The following is a 17,601-nucleotide window of genomic DNA, read 5'->3' as shown; positions in this document are numbered from 1 at the left end:
TTCTACAAAATAAATAATTCAATTTTTTGAGATCATGGCTTCGACTTGTCTGCAATGTCTTAGGTCGATTTTTTAACTTAAATGTGTAAAATATCAATATATTTATGCACATATATAATTATGTATGTAACCGAACAATAAAAAAAATTCATATCCGTTAGCAACCCTAACAATATTGACTGAAGTGCCAACATAACTCTGGAAGTTGAATTTCTATAAATTTCATAAGTTTCGTTTAAATTTCATTGATCATAAATTTCGTATTTTGAAACTTTTAAAGTGAAAGTTTCAAAATGAAACTTTCAACGGCACATTGCTAGTTAGGGTTGTAAAATTTCATGAAACTTTAGTTCAATGAAAAGTTTCTTGAACCTTTCAAGGTCTTGTGAAACATTGCAATGTTTCAAAGATGGTGGCGGGAAAATTCAAACCGCATATAATAAGAAGTGAAAATCAATTCCATTTTCTCAAGTATTCGTCGATTAAATAATTAATTGACTTATACAATACGTTTTGCTAATTTCCCCTTAAATTAAATACTAAAAATTTATTAACAAAATTGAGTTTTATAGCAAATACAGTTACATGATTAAGAATTTTAAAACCCCAATTTTTCTATATTAAGTTAATATAGAAAAATTGGTTATATTTAATAGACTAATACATTTTGAAGTATTCAGAGCAACAATTTTTAATATTTTCACCAATATCACAATTTTACTGCGGAAACACTAAGAAACATTGAGAAACACTAAATAAAATTTTGAAAAAATTAAACATGCGGCGAAGTGGCATACGATACGAGTAACAAGTACCTAGCCTGATCTGATATCCGCGCATGCGCATATGGAAATTCTCTCCTTTCCCCCCAATGTTTCATGAAACAATGAAACTTTGACTGTGAAACATTTGAAAATTTCAAGTGAAAGTTTCAATGTTACAATGAAACGTTTCATTGCTCACAGCCCTATTGCTAGTTATATGAAACAAAAATTTTGAGGTTATGTTTTGTATGGCTTTAGCTTTGTAACTTCGTATGCATATTATGCAAGAAAGAAGATTGTTATGTATAATTGTGGGGCTAATTGATAAGAAAAAATAATGAGTGGCCACACTGTACCATGTGATTACAACAGGACTACGTTCTTAAGAGTTTTTTCATGTGTCGTGATGTGAAAGCCATATTTTCGTGCCTTTTTGGTGCGACGAATTTGTATTATTACCGTAGGTCGCGAGTCTTTAGTTCTCGTTTGGAATTCATCAAAAGCAATTCATGGATTGACAGAGCCATGGAGGCAAATTATGACGAAGATTTGTCTCAAAATCCATTCTTACAAGAAATGAAGACTGAGCATCGAGCGACCTTCGAAAAAGCCATAAACGAAGGTTGGATTATCTGTGTTCCTCGATGTGGGAGCTTTTCCAGGGGTTCTCTTCTAGAAGATGACTTCCTGAGTCATATCCTAGTGCCTCGCGATGAAAAATCAGGTAAAGACAATATATACATACATATCGAATCCCAGTTCTTTACTTTTTTTGTTAATTATTTATTATAATATATATTTCATCAGCGTCAATTGATAATCTAATCTGTTATTGTTCATGGTAACAAGATTTTATGTATTTATTCATCAATAACAAATGAGCTGTATGTATCCGGATTTTTATTTCTTGAGATTAAAACATATAAAATACCTAAACACCTATTATTAAAAAAAAATGTTTTGAGACCCATTTAAAAATTGTTTAAAGACATTTTGTAGGATTTTTCAAAGGTTGTGTTACGAAGTCGGTACCGGTAAAAAAAAATTACCGGTACCGACAATTTTTTTACCGTATTGTTTAAAAAGCATATTTTGAGGCTAGAGCCTAGACTGCGGGAGGAAGATATTAAAAAATTTTGTTTTCAAATATGTTTAAGGCCATGTCATGAGTATAACAGCTGATCAAGTCAGTCGTAAGATCAATATTTTTTCATCCATGTCGAAAAATAAAAGTTTGAATAAAGCGGAAATTCTTTGCGTGAAATGTTAATAAATATTAAAGGATCGTTTGGGGCCTTGCAAAGAGTTGGGGGAAGAAAAAAATTTATTTATGAAAATAATGAGTATCGACGGACACATTTAGTCTTTACAGCAGAAGTTTGGCTTCTAACTTTCTCTGTAAGTATTCATGCAATCTGTTTTACCCACAGACCTGTGTAAATTTGTTTTTTTTTTGCATCAAAAGTGCAAACATTAGTTGTTCGATTATTTGTGTATAATGTTTATGACCAATTTTGGTTGTTTTGCTGAATATAAACCTTATAGTTAGCCCGTTGACAACATTGAAAATTCTTTTCGGTGTTCCACAGCACGGACGGTATTTCTCCTACAAAAAAAAAAACTTTTTTCATGATACTAATTAGTTAGGACCAGATACATATTCCTTCGTGTCCCCTATTTAGCGTGCCAAACTTTCAACACGATATCTCCTTCCGTGTGGACGTAAGTTGGGATAGAAAAGTACCGATCTAAACTTCTACTTGCATTTTCTTAGAATTTTTTTTCTTCAAAATTTTCTCCAGAATAAAGCAGAGATATGGACTTTATTGCCTCCTCTTTCATTTCCTAAACTTTCAAAGTGATCCCTCATTTCGTTTAGACGTAAGTTGGGACAGAAAAATTGAAAACCAGGTTTGGTCTTGTGACCCTCTCGTCACATGGCCTAAATGCTGCTGTTCACTCCTCAACATCGGCCATCTTGTTAGTTTGTTTCCCAGACTAAAAATCTTTAAAAAATGTTTTTTCTGTGAACAGCCACAGGGGTGCCTTCTCGCCCCCACGAGGCGCTGGAAAGAGGCCACGGTTCGTCCAAAATTATTTCTGTGAGAAGTCACAGGGGTGCAACAGTCATTGTGGTGTCGAATTTCGGACAATTCTAATACTTTCTCAGTCATAAATGATAAGAATGTCATAAATTATTACAAATATGTTATTTTTATGATTAAAACCCAAACTACACGTCCTATCAAAGAGTGATTCATAAAAAATTTGTAGCTTTTTTTCGGGTAAACAATTTTTGTTAAGGGTGTTGCTTAAATCCGACTTCGAATTTTTTTATGTGTACGGTACTGACTCAATATATATTTTTTTCGAAGGACTTGAGAAAGAAAGAAAGAAAGAAAACTTTTCGAATATCTGAGGTTTTTCGAGATCCTCGTATCAATAAAATGTTGAAAAACCAAATCTTTTGTTGAGAAAATCATTATTTTCACAACAAATATTAATCTTGCGAAAGAGAGGAATCAGCGGGTAGCAGAATATAAAATTTGAATAGTGAGGCTCGTTCGAAAATTTATTTTTTTACTGACAATTCTTACATCATAGAAGAATTCTCGACCCCCATTATGTTTTTGAAGGTCCACGTGACGTGGCCAATACGTCGCGAAATGGAGAAAAAAGCGAATAAACTGACATGCCCTATGTGTGTCTTGTAACTGTTGTTGTAATGCGCCACCAGGCTATTTGTCACCCTCACGCCATGTACGGTTACGGGGCGTCCTTTCTTATCGACCACGGGTAAAGACTACGATTCTCAAAGGGGAAAACTTATAATGTGACATTTACTTTTTGATGACACTATCATCAATCGATAGTACGTCAAAAATAATTAGACAATTATCCCGAATTTTTTGGTTCCTAGTAAGAACTATGAGCTTTTGTAAATCACGTTAGCGACAGTTTCCTAACGTCTACAGTTCGCGCGCGTGTACTTCCATCAAGCGCCGCCGGAAATAAATATCATAAGTAAATATCATGCACAAATTTTATAGATAAACCAATTTACTAGATTATAAATGATAAATTTTACAAGTTACCTAGCAATAAATTTCAAAAGTTTTAATTTCCCAATTGAAGACTGCCTAATCTTTGGCTGATTCTTATTCCTTCCGTAGCTGCAGTGAACAGTGCATCACCAAGCGACGTGATCATCTTATGAAGATTATCAACCGCAAATATGTAAAAAAAATAAGTTACGATTATACAAATAAATGATTCGAAAAGTGTCTGCATCGTATTTATTTCCCAGTAATATTTTTGAGAAAAAAAATTTAATCGCCATGGAAGCATTAACAATTATTATTTGGCATGTTTACAATACGAAATAAAAAAAAATTCAATTTGACAAAAAGATTTGAACCCGCGGCAGAGTGGTCGCCAGCCAAGCTCTTTACTACTGAACTGGCTGTGCTTGATGGAAGTACACGCGCGCGAACTGGTAGGCGTTTGGCAACCATCGCTAACGTGATTTACAAACGCTCATAGTTCTTACAAGGGACCAACAAATTCGGGACACTTGTCTAATTATGTTTGGCGTACTATCGATTGATATTAGTCTCATCAATAAGTCAATGTCGCACAAGAAGCCTTGCCCTTTGAGAATCGTAGTGGTGGCTGATGACAACAACAGTTACAACTCAGTTTATTCCCTTTTTTCTCCACTTCGCGACGTATTTCGCAAAATTTAGGGTCACCATCGTCAAGACGTGGTCTTCCGAAAACATGATGGGGGTCTCTCTATCGCAAAATTAATATTTGTCGTGAAAATAATGATTTTCTCAACAAAAGGTTTGCATTCTCATTATTTATAATTGAGAAAGTATTAGACTTGTCTGAAATTTGACACCACAATATTCAAATTTTTAACAAAACAAAGCAAAATGCGGAAAAAAGTATAAAAAAGAAATTATAGTTTTTTAAACATCTTACAAAATGTCTTTTAACCATTTTCCAATGGGACTCGTCATTTCGGTTTCATTTATCGTAAGTAACATGCAGAAAAGCGAGAATTCCAATATAATGCCAAAAGACGCGAGATACGTAAAAATCTTTTTGATGAAGTCTTATTCAGGCATTCCAAATGCAAAGAATAAATATCTGAGCGCGAAGCGCGAGGTAACCCATTATCGATCGCCAAGCGCAAGGTTTAACAAACGCGCGCCATAGATTCTTTTTTACGCCGTAACTAATTAATTTGGTCTAATTTTAGTTTCTAAATTGAAGAAATTATGCATCAAGATACTGGAAAATCAATAGACTAATGGAAATGAATAATTGTTAGAACACAAAAGAAAATAATCTGAATCCTTGGCATTTTAGAAATTGAGTTTTTATATTTTGAACAGTTTTGGGCGAGTCGACACAATTTCTGGAATAATTTTTGTAAAGGTACAAAATCGAATTAAAAGTAGAGGCGAATCACTTTACAAAAGAATTGATTCAACTAAACAAAAGAATGAAAAAAAGTTACATTTTTAACCAAACAGTTTAATTTTCAAAGAAATGCATTTTTGACAGAGTAGTTTAATTCTCAACAAAGCAGTTAAATTTTGATCAAAAAACAAAAATTAAAAATCAAATATGTAAGTAAAGTTTCCGCTAAAAAGACGAATTATCTACGAGACAGTTGAATTTTCAACCCAAAAATATGCTTTCACATAAGAAAAAGTTAATTTACTAATTTTTAATTGAATATTTAAAGTTTTAAACAGTTTCATTTTGTATCAAATATTTAAATTCTCTGCCAAAATAGTAGAATTTTCAATATAAAAATAACTATCCTTGCATTTTTAGTCAGAAAGTTAATTTGAAACTAAAAACTTTATTAAAGTTATTAATATTAAACTTCTTGTGTATTACGTAAATCGTACGGACCATTAAAGAGCTACGATAATGTTGTACTTATTCATAATCCAATGCAACATATGCTTTATAACCAATTTTGTAGAAAAAAATGCTGAATATTAAATGCTTTAGAATGACATTGGGCTATATTTTTTTATTTCTTTCTGTGTAAATTGTTATTTTAAAAGTACTATTTGTATAATGTTATTTTTATCGCTGAAGAAAAATCACAAATAAACTTTTTAGGCAGCATAGTGAATGCAGATACAATCGAGAGGAATATAAATATTGAGCTCAAGATTTAACTTAATTTTTATAAAAAATTATATTAACAATTACACGATAGCCACATGTCAGGGAAGTTTCAGTGGAAAAAAGTTTCTCAGGGATCAGATATATCTGAATAATATTTTGGAAGCACTTTCTAATATAAATATAAATATTGTTCCAATTCACATTCTTTAAAACTAGAAAACATTTATTAATTCAAATTTCCCAGGCGGTGGTACTTTGAAAATGCCCGAGATGCAAGAATCGAGTTGTGGGACTTACGCATTTCGAAGCACTGTATAGGTAAACTCCATGGTTTCGCGAGGGCATAAAGCATTGTTTAAGAGACGTACCGCGTTCCTTCGGAACTAAAAATTGGGTAGAGGTTCACGGAGGGACTCATTTCCTGGAGACGTACTGTTACGGGGATGGATAGTGTGTCTAGGGCTAACACAAGCATCAACTGTGGTGCCAGTTGGTCAAATACAATCCCACCCCTGTCTAAGCGTTCCTCTTCTAAAAAAAAGCTAATAGTAAAAAGATAAATCGTCGCTTTCCTAACCAGGCTGAGGAAGTAATGGGTCTTAAGGAAATTAAGAAGAGTAAAAATAAAGGTTCGCCCTTTTTTCTTCCATTTCTCCCGCGATGAAAACAACTCTATCTTGTTCTCTTAGGGCAAAGAAAATTGACAAAAATACTCCTTCGAAGGATTTGTTTTTCTTCCTTGTGTCCTCCCAGCGGAATTAAATGAGGAATTCTGGGCCGCCAGTTTCTGCCTTGCTAGACAATATCCCTTCTTGAGTTTCTCCTCTTGGACTAGGGACCCGGACTCCACTAAAATTTTTTTTTTCTTTGAGCCTTTTCCCTCTCCCTGCATAGTACTTATGGAAAAACTTGAACCCTAACAGGAGTATGGCCAGGCATGTTCCCCTCGCATTCGCTGATTCTATTAACGAGGAGGTATGTTGATTTTGGAAATGGTCCAAATGAAGTCAAGATTAAGTTAAGGCTATTTATCCCTGAATCTCTAAGAATAAAAAGGCCTTCATCAGAGATGTATCCACCACTTATCCTGCGCGTAATATTTATAACCGCATTGACCCATCTAACAAAGAAGCTGTTCTAACGGTTAGGCGCAGAACTAATCATAACGGTTCGCCCTATGACTCTCAGGCATTTCTTTTGCTCGCGCGCCCGTTATTCCCTCTCCATTCAGATGTTTTAGGTACCAGCGTTTTAGGCTTGTTGCTAAGCAATATAGGGGTATTAGACCGGTTTGTGAACTCTGTGTGGAATTCCACCAAACCAATGACTGGGCCAGTAAGCTCATAGACTTCCTCAAGGACATGCCCAATCTACCTGTATGAGTCTGAAATCATGAGATACAGGTACTGGAATGACTGTGGTTTTGATCAGGCTGAGGATGCACTCCTATCGCGGGGAATTATTAGACCTCAGCTCAGGATGAACTCTATGTCTCAACAAAATCCGGAGTTTGACGTGCCGAATATTAGTCCGTTCATTCCATGATTTTCGGCTGCTCGTCTCGTCGGGGTTAGATATGCTGTCCCTTTTGTTCCGGGAGCCCCCTCTTCCGCTCCCACAATAGTAGAAATATTTGATGGCTCAGAATTTCATTATTATTAGATTGTCGATGATCTGATTAATGCGTCTTAAGCTACCATGAATTCGATCAAATCGCTCCTGGATAGCCCTCTCCATGGTGGTGAAGGCTATGCGCCTCCTTGTAAGAATGAAGTAACCACTGAAAAGTCTCACCCTTTCGATCCCCCTGACCCTTGTCTTAATGTATCTGTTAGACAGAGATCTAAGAGTCATTCGATCTAGCGCCGTTCTTTTCTGGCTTGCTGTAAAGTTTTATACATGGTTTGTTGAGTTTTGTATGCTTCTGCACGCTTTATCATATCTGTAAATATTAGGTAGCTAATTAGTTTTTAGGTTTGTCTTACTCATTTTTAGTATCTCACAATTAAATTTTGAGTTTATTATGATCTTAGCTTTCCCTGGGCAAATCCTTGGTAGATTTTCTGAGTTTAAGATTTCCTCAGTTTTCTGATTTTCTGAGTCCCTAAGATTTGCTAATTGGAATGCTCACAGTTTATGTAAGAAGGAAGCGAAGACCTCTGCAATGTTGTCCGCATTTTACCTTGTTATTCTTTGTGTCACAGAAACTTGGCTTTCTTCTGATAAAGTCTTGAAATTCCCCGGCTATAACACGCATATGTGTGGCCGTTTTTAAGGCAGGGGCGGTGACTCCGATATTTTAATTAAAACAGAAAATTCCTTTTTAACTCATTGGACCTTTGTTGAGATTGGCTTGGTGAAATTGATGTGATTGGATGTGATCCGTAGCCGTTTCCTTCAGCTTTCGCTTTCATTCTGGCGACTGCCAACCTGTTAACCTCTGAATTCTGTCAACCTCTGAAGAGGTTGACATTAATGATCTACTGTTTGAAACAGATGGTGAAGTAATGAGAGAGTTGGGTGGGTTCTTTAGTAAGGGCAATGTCATTCTTTAATTTTTCTGAACAGATTCTGTCGTGAAAGTTTTTCGCTTTATACTTTGCCTGAGCATTAAGCAGCAAGTTGAGTTTTTCTTATCTGTGTGTCAGTTCTGCAAAAATATAAAAAGCGTTGCGACACAACGCGTTTAAAGAAAGTCACACACAATGTTGGCGATATTGTATTTGTGGAACGTAACCCGGTTTCGACGGGCGAGTCAACCAAGCTCCAGCCGAAATGTGAAGGGTCTTTGGTAGTCACAAAGGTTTTACCCAACATATCATTTGCGGCAAGAAATGTTTCCCTTAATAAATTCTATTTTTTCAGGAACATATTTTCGCACTCTAACTGGGAAGGAAGTAAAACTGTGTAATAGAGTTCTTACTTTCGAATATGATATTTCCAAACCATGTTCGTTGCATATGCTATTCGAGGAAACGTTTTATACCGATTTTCATAAATATCGTATATGGTAAGTCATTAAATAATATGCGATGATTCATTAAAATCCTTTTAATTACATTATAAAGTGGGTGCATATGATAATATAAGATATGTATATGGTAACATTTTAAGAAACGCAAAGGTCATGTAAACCCTCAGCGGACAAATTATAAATAAAGAAGTTTGGTGCATAATTACATACACAAGCCTTTTTAAAATTGAAACAATTTGAAACTTATGAATATGAACAGATGTTATTCTAAGCTTTTTTTATGTTTGGGAAGTAATGTATACAATTTTTAGAAATGAAAAAATAAAACTTTCGATTTTTTATGACTTCCAGATATGTGATTTCTTGGTGGTTAAAAAAATTCCACCAAATATTTTTCGAAAATTAAAAAAAAATGGCGGAGATGTGGGATTTTGAGTTTTTGAAAAACTTTTTGTTGAAAATTTGGTAAATCGATTTTCGCAAAAAATTTGAGCGTCAGGTCTTTTGTGGCGCGGCACGGCTGAGTAGGGCAAATAAAAGTGTCTTGGACAAATTGATTTCCAAACAAGAATTATTTTCATCCGATTTGAATTTTTTGATGAATCAAAATTAATAAAATTTTGCATGCATTGTTTACATCCGATTTTCAAAAAAGTGTTCTTAATACTGGTTTTTTAATTCAATAATATTTTTTTATTTATAGAATTTAAAAATTTTCAAAATTCCTCCATTGAAAATTTAATACAAGCAGTTTCAATTGGGTCTGCAATCATACATTCTTTATCAAAAATATCGTACGCACGTATAATTTTTTACATAATATGTGTGCGTCCAAATGAAAAGGGATCAGATAGCTGCATTTATTTAAGGAATTATAAGCGCTTTATGAGTCAATGTCGAAATTGTATCTATCTGGTGACATTATACTTATTTTTTGGAAGTGACCGGACGCACAGTGGGGTATTTTGGATTTGTTCGTGCAAAAAATCGACGACTCGTCAATTTTCAACCGAATTGAATTTTTGTTTTTTTAAAATACTCGTGAAAAAATTTACTGTCGGATAGATACGTCACTATTACGGTTTTAATCGTCAGTATGTCAAAAAAACGTCGACCAACGTCAGCAGTCGTCGGCCGATTTTTAGGCTATTCAGATGTGAGTAATATTTGGTAATTCTCTCCTATATATATCCGATAACATGCTTCATGCTCATTGTTATTTGTGTTTTCAACCATTACAAGTGCAAACCTTTCTATTATCATTCTATTTTTGCAATAAAAGTTTTAAATAATAGTTAATAAACGTTCATAACGATAATAGTTTGATTTTCAAATTATTCAACCGAGAGACGTTTATTTTAATAAAAACTGCAAAAAAAAAAAGATTTAAAATTCTATAAAATACTCCTTTGTTGATTTCTTCAGAATAAACGTTCCTCGGTCAAATAATTTTAAAATGAACGTATTAACGTTATGAACGTTTATTAACTATTATTTAAAACTTTTATTGCAAAAATAGAATGAGAATAGAAAATTTTGCTCTTATTGGTTGAAAACATAGGTAGCAATGAGCATGAAGCATTGTTTGTACGAATTACCAAATATTACTGACATCTGAATAGTCTAAAAATCGTCCGACGACTGCCGACGTTGGTCGACATTTTTTGGCGTACTGACGATTCAAACCGTAATTGTGAGGAATCTATCCGACAGTAAATTTATTCACGAGTATTTTAAAAAAACGAAAATTCAATTCGGTTGAAAATTGACGAGTCGTCGATTTTTTGCACGAACAAATCCAAAATACCCCACTGTGGGACGTAAGTAAATTTTATGTTAAAAAAATATATATAACACATGCGCTTAAGGCACTCGTGAACTTCAGATTCGTTTTTCTCGAAAGACGGATTTTCAAAGGCCTAACTTCAAAACTGCCTCGATGACTTATTTTTTCAACTATATGGTTCGTTTTGGGCCTTAAATGTTGAAAATTTACGCGGAGCAGCTTCCTTTCCGGAACTCCGTACCGAGAACCTGTATCCTTTTTATTCCGACGTACACATTTACTATTGTATTTAGAATTATTCACGTTTGAAGCTTTCTAGACTCAATCGTTGAGTTTTAAATGATTGATTTTGAAAAATCGTCTATTAAAAATTATTAATTTTAATCTGTTAAATTATACATTGTCATGAATGTTTAAATTTACGAGCTTTAGTCTGTTTCAATCAGAAATTATTAAATTTCGAACCTTTCAACCAGTTTAAACTTTGAACTTGTAGTAAATGAAAATTCATTAATTTGCAATTGATTAAGTTCCAATTATTATTTTTTACAATTACTGACAGCCATTACTGAGGGGTCTACAATATGACACACACAAAAATGCTGTGTCAGTGATGTGTCGCATGCAAGCGCATTACTTTTTTAAGCTATCAAAAAGGTTATAAGATACGAAAAACAATTAATATTTATTTCTTAATGGTAAAGAGTACAGAAAGTTTATTTAGTAAAAGCTGCAAAAAATGATGTGGAAAGTAAATACTAATTTAGCGCAATATCACGGAATAATCGGGGGAGGGGCGATATCAAACTTGACTTTGACGTTATCGTCACCTTGGGATGAATTTTACATAAATTGCAAAGTAATATTTAACCCTGCCGATTTCTCCAGTAATCTTAAAACCCCGATAATTCCGTAGACCAGGCAGTTTTTAAACCTGAAAGGTCCGAGAACGAAAGTGGAAACAGCTGCATTGTAAACAGGAATGTAATTCCAAAATCAATACAAAATTCCCAATCATTATCAATTTTGACCGCGCCCTCCTTCCGTTTTCCGTGATATTTCGCTAAATTAATATTTATTTTCCACGGAATTTATTTTGCGAATTTTAGAAGAAAAAAATTCTACTCCTCATGCCACCAGAAAATAAATATTTATTTATTTTTTTGTGGTTTATAACCTTCTTGACAGTTTTAATGATATTCTGTGCGACACATCAGCGACAGAGGATTTTTTGAGAGTGTGTTGTATTGTAACACCTCTAGTAGTGCAGAACTTCTAAACCTTATCACGATCAATTGCATTGCAGTTTGGAGGGCCTGATTGGAGCATATGAAGTTTTTAAGAATTTCAGATTGAACTTATTCAAATTTACATAATTTCATATGATTTTCTACCAAAAACCAGGAAAATTCTATGACCAATAAATAAAATCACTTTTTTTCTTTTTAAGGTGCATCGAGCATCCCGTGGAACAAGGTGCTGGTACATCTCGAGATCATGTACCAGCCGTAACAAATCTCCGAGAATCTAAGGATTTACTATGGACGGAAGTTCTAGACAAAAACGTTCTGAAAGACCTAGATGCTGAAATCGAGGAGTTTCAGCGGGCTCAAGATCATCTCGAAAATGAACAACTACAGTTTCAAAGAGATGCAGTAGGTGCTCTTTATGCAAAGAGCTTAAGGGCTTTACTGAAAGACACAAGACTCCGTGAAAGAACTATCAGCAGCCGCTATTTCCTTCAAACAATTAAAGTCGCTGTTGAAACGTACATCCTCCATAGTCTTCGTAACATCCTTCCTCAATCAGTTTCAACATGCACTGCCTTCGAAGATGCAAGTTTAAACAAAACCATAAAAAATCTGCACCAACTACAACTGAGAGACCTCGGAGTACGTTCAGACCTCTGCGATGGTGTCCTAAGAGGAAAGTTAGAACTTTCTCGTCTTGAAATATTCAATACAGTACTGGGAAAGATTGGTTGTCTTAAGAGAGCCATTAGGTTCATTTCTCAAGGCGAAACCTCAGTTTCCTCCGACGATCTTCTTCCCGTTTTGATATTTTTAGTCATCAAATCCGGATTACCAAATTGGATAGCGCAACTCACTTTCATGAAGCACTTTCGATTCTCCGCGAATTCTGTCTACGAAGCAGACGAGGCTGGATTCCTAATTACCTCCTTGGAAGCAGCTGTCGAACATGTTAGATCCGGAGTCTTAACCGGATCTGCACAGCCCGAGGCGGATAATTTAGATGAAGAAGATGTTCTAAGCTTGGCAGTTAATGGGATTTTGAAGGAAGAGCAAGTTTCGTTAATGTATCTCTTCAAACGTATAGAGAAGGGCGATCTGGCAGAGGTGGAGAGAATATTGTCGAAGAAAGAGGAAAAGTCCGAGGACAAGAGTAAACTTTGCCATCCACTCTGTACATGCGAATCCTGCAAAAGAAACTTAGCGAAGACTCTGAATTCGAATTGGCCGACGTTAAATTCCAGGGACGATAGAGGATTAACAGCCCTTCATGTAGCGAGTCTTCACGGACAAGTCACGGTTGTTGATTTTCTTCTTGAGCATGGTGCGAATGTTAATGATGCTGATGCTGATGGAGTCACGCCTCTGCATTGTGCTTCAGCAAGAGGACATCAAAATACGTTGTTATTATTGTTACATGCAGCGGCAGATTTGAATGTGGCAGACACGAGAGGAAATACCCCCTTGCATCTTGCTGCTGATCACGGTCATGATGGGTGCTTGAAAGCTCTGCTTTATTTTGCTGAGCATATGAGGCAGATAATTAATGTTAATGCTTCTAATTTTACTGGAGATACAGCTTTGCACCATGCATCAAAGTGGGGATATGCGGGAATTGTTGAGATTCTTCTGGAGCACGGAGCTAATCCTAAGGTTACCAATAGGAGAGGATTGACATCGCTAGGAGTGGCTCATAGTACACATGTTTCAAGGCTTTTGGAAAAGAATGGTGATCGGGATATGCCTTTGGTTAATAAGGTGAGAAGAGAGGCAAAGGAATCCGGAGAATCTAGGGCGTCATCTTCAGAGAAAAAGAAGACGAATGTAAAGAAGAAGGTTAAGTTTCTGGTATGCAAATGCTATTTTATTTTATTTTTTCCCTAAACAAAAAATTGGTACACCGATTGAATATAATTATAAATCACAAATTCAGATAATGACATTATTTTAAATTGCTACCATTCATAATAGAAAATTTTGAAGCTAAAATGGACTAAAATTTAACAAATTAAATTCTTGCAGATCATCTTATTTTATAATTTATTTTTTATAATATGAAGTATTTTAACAATATTTAGTTTAAATTTGAAATCATTCAAAATTAAGCTTGCTACATCATTCCATTGGAAAATGAACTAATTTTTCATGCCTAAAATTTCAGAGTACCTGCAATTTTACAGTTTCATGCCTAAAATTTCAGAGTACCTGCCATTTAACAGTTTCCAATTAAAGCTTTTAAATGTAATACAGTTAAAAAATTCGAATCCGATTTAAAATAGAACTTTTTTATTTTATTTTATAAGGATGCCGAACCACTGAATGAAGAGTTCCACAAAATAGATAAATTAATCTCTGCAGTAGCAGAAGGAGATATTTGCTTAGTTTCTTATTATCTGGGACTGGATGGACCGTTGAAAAAAAAAATCCCAGAGGATGAATCAAATTTTTGTCACCCACTCTGTACCTGCGAAAAATGTGCTTCAGTCGAAGAAGTAATAGACAAGGAACAAAGGAAGCCTCTCTTGGGAATAAATTCTTCTAATAAGAAAGGTGAAACGGCATTACATATTGCCTGTGTCAATGGACATGTAGAAGTCGTACAATTATTGTTAGATGCAGGAGCTAATGTTAATCTTGCAACTCTGAATCAAGGGCAGACACCATTACACATAGCCTGCCTTAAAGACAGACTAAAGGTAGTGAAGTTACTCTTGAATTGCGGAAATTGTAATGTAGATGCTATGGACCATTCTGGAGACACTCCTTTGCATTTAATGGCCAGAATAGGTAACACCAGAATTGCAGAACTGTTAGTGAGGCATGGGGCCAATACCAAAAGTCAAAATTATGAAGCTGTGACTCCTTTGGAAGAAGCCGAAATTAGAATCTATAACGATGAAGATTTATTTATTCCTCTTGCCTCCTCCAATATTCTTAAAGTTCTTAAAGGAAATGAAAGCGAAACTTCTAGTCAGGGTGGGATAAAGGAAGAATAAAGAAAAAACGAAAAGGAAATTTTATAAATTATTATCAAAAAATTGAGAAACGAGAGTTTCTTTCTATAATTTAAAAATGTAAATATTTCTCTAACATTAAATATTATTCCGATAAGAAAATTATGTAAATTTGAGAATTCTCTGATTATGAGAAAATAGAGTATTGTATTCAGCACAATTGCCTTGCTCTTCGAATTGAACAATTTGTAATACAGTATAATACATAAACACTAGCGGTCAAAATTGTGCGTGAACTTACGAAAATCGGGTTAAAAACAGGCTTGAATTAGAAATTGACTAACTCTGCACAAAATTAAGTCAGAATAAAATTTATTAAATTTCATTCAAAAATATTTTTTATAAATTATATTTAATTATTAATTAGCCTTACTTAAAGTATTTTTGATAAATAGAGGTCGAGATAGGGTGTGAGAAAGATCGACCTATTTTCGCGTTTTCGGCCAATTTTCGATTACCAACTTCCACCTTCTGAATGCTGCAGGAGATCAAGAACATAATTAAATATTTAATGATTCTCGAAATTATCAGAAAAGATGCAGAAGCATTTTCAAGACGAAAAGCGGTCAGTTTAGTGGTAACCGCAGTTTTTTGTCTCATTTCACATGCGTTAACAGCTCGAATGCCGCTCGACGCACAGCTTTTCGTCTTGGAAACGCTTCCATATTTTCTGTTACTGTTCGCGAACAAGTAAATATTTTATGATGTTTTTGGTCTCAATTTAAGAAGGAAATTTCTGAGGTTAATTCCAGGCGTTAATTCAGCGAAGTGTAGCTTAAGTTGAGAATCAAAAATTGGCCAAAAACGGATAATAGATCGATCTTTCTCACATAGTATATCAATTTCTATTCATGGGAAATACTTTCAGTACGTCTAAATTAACGCGAATCTCAATAAGATTTATAACGAGTTTTTAACGAAATTTCAAACTTAATTTTTTGCTGAATTAGTCAGTTTCTAAGACAAGCCTGTTTTTAATTCCGATTTTCGTAAGTAGATACACAATTTTTACCGGTAAATTATATGATACAAATATAGACATTTTTGGCTATCGTCGTTTTTATTTCTTATAAAATTGAATATCTCATATTAAATATTGAAAAGGTGACTGACTTTAATATTCTATTGTTAATTGTCGAAGATCTCTCTGAAAGGATTCCAATAGTAATATATTTAATTAAATTATTTTAATACAAAACTATGATTTGTAGTATAAAGTATCTTAAGGTTTATCACACGGAAAAGATTTTAAACACATTCGTAGAACTTGTGTAGTTGTACAAACGTAAATCTGAATATAGAATACAGAACAAAATACAGATAAAATTAATCATAATCTTGTCATTTGATTTTCCAGATAAATTTTTACAGAGTGTGTCGGAGGAAAGCGATTTAAACATGAGTGGCATACAATTAAAACAATTATCCATAAATTTATCCAAATATTGTACATTTGAAAAGGCTGAAAATGCTGAAAAGAATTGAATCATTTGAGCCGAGCAAAAAAAAAGTTGCTAAGCATCGCTAAGTATAGAAAAAACGTTTCGAAATCAGTTAATTTTATAATTTGAAAAATAACAATTTTATTAATTCTAAAAAACTGTAAGCCAAAACTTTAATGGGAATTTATTGTAAGTACAGTCTTGTGTAATAAACAACTATAACAAATTAGAAATAAAATTAATTTATTCAATTAAAATTTTTGGAAAATGTGCAAAAAATCTGTTTTTTGAAGTTGTATATATCGAGCTTGAAATTGCTTTTGTTTAAAAAGAAGAAACTGTCATTGCTTTGGTTGACGAAAAAGAAATTTCTTCACTTTAAAATGCAGGCCTCTCCAGGAAGTAGAAATGTTTAGATTTTTACTCATGGAAGAGATGTGGCGTTTTAATCACAGTTGATAATTTGGAAATAATCTACATTTTCGGACATTTGGAAAAGTTTATTTATGCAAAAATGAGACGTCATCAATTTTTATTAATTTTTTTTTAAATTATCAATTTTGCGACGAAGGAATAATAAGGAGGTTGAACTGCCATGGATTTTTTTTTCGAATCTGACAGGAGCAACGTCGCATTAAATTCCTGGCCTATGAGTAGTAATCACTCTTCACCTAGAGTGCGCAAGCGCCACATGTCCTCTTCTCACGCACAGAAAAGTGCGAGTGAGACAGCTTTTAAAAATAAAGTTGTTTATCAGGTTATGCGAGTTTGCTTTCTTTTGCCACCGGAAAGTTTTTCGAATTTTCAAGTAAAATGAGCCTGTAAAAGGTTTAAACTATAATAATTAATAGTTTTGGTTAAGTGAACACAGAACTCAAGTGAGTTTCATAAGATTGCGATAATCAAAGAAGTTCGTTATGAAAGTGGTTAGTATAGATTGCAATTCGAGATTTCATGTTCATCCAATTTCATTCAATTCTATACTTATCAATTTCATAACTCTGCTGATGAAATGGCAATGGGGAACGGGACTCGGCCGCCACATTGGAATTAATATAATCTATCTCGTAAATGATTATATTAATTCCAATGTTAAACTTGTAAAAAATTATGACTTCAAAATTTTACTAATTTTAATTTTTTCTCCTTTTCAGTTCAATAACTTGGTCCCTAGTCGCAGGCATAAAGGGAACTTCTGCAGGTATTTCAAACTA

At 34.0% G+C, this 17,601-nt stretch overlaps 1 protein-coding gene across 1 annotated transcript; it reads left to right on the top strand.

Moving 5' to 3' along the window:
* The first annotated feature begins 983 nt into the window (after nucleotides 1-983).
* Nucleotides 984-16,271, top strand: LOC117170646 (ankyrin repeat domain-containing protein 27-like). The gene is made up of 4 exons (XM_033357556.1): nucleotides 984-1,488; nucleotides 8,787-8,931; nucleotides 12,132-13,779; nucleotides 14,235-16,271. Exons 1-4 carry the CDS (start codon nucleotides 1,161-1,163, stop codon nucleotides 14,925-14,927), a joined length of 2,814 nt encoding a protein of 937 aa, XP_033213447.1. The 5' UTR covers nucleotides 984-1,160; the 3' UTR covers nucleotides 14,928-16,271.
* The last annotated feature ends 1,330 nt before the right edge of the window (nucleotides 16,272-17,601 follow it).

Source organism: Belonocnema kinseyi, chromosome 4 (genome assembly GCF_010883055.1).
Source record: "Belonocnema kinseyi isolate 2016_QV_RU_SX_M_011 chromosome 4, B_treatae_v1, whole genome shotgun sequence".
NCBI classification, from domain to species: domain Eukaryota; kingdom Metazoa; phylum Arthropoda; class Insecta; order Hymenoptera; family Cynipidae; genus Belonocnema; species Belonocnema kinseyi.
Note: the sequence above shows the minus strand (reverse complement) of the source record. Positions and strands in the feature narration are given on the sequence as shown.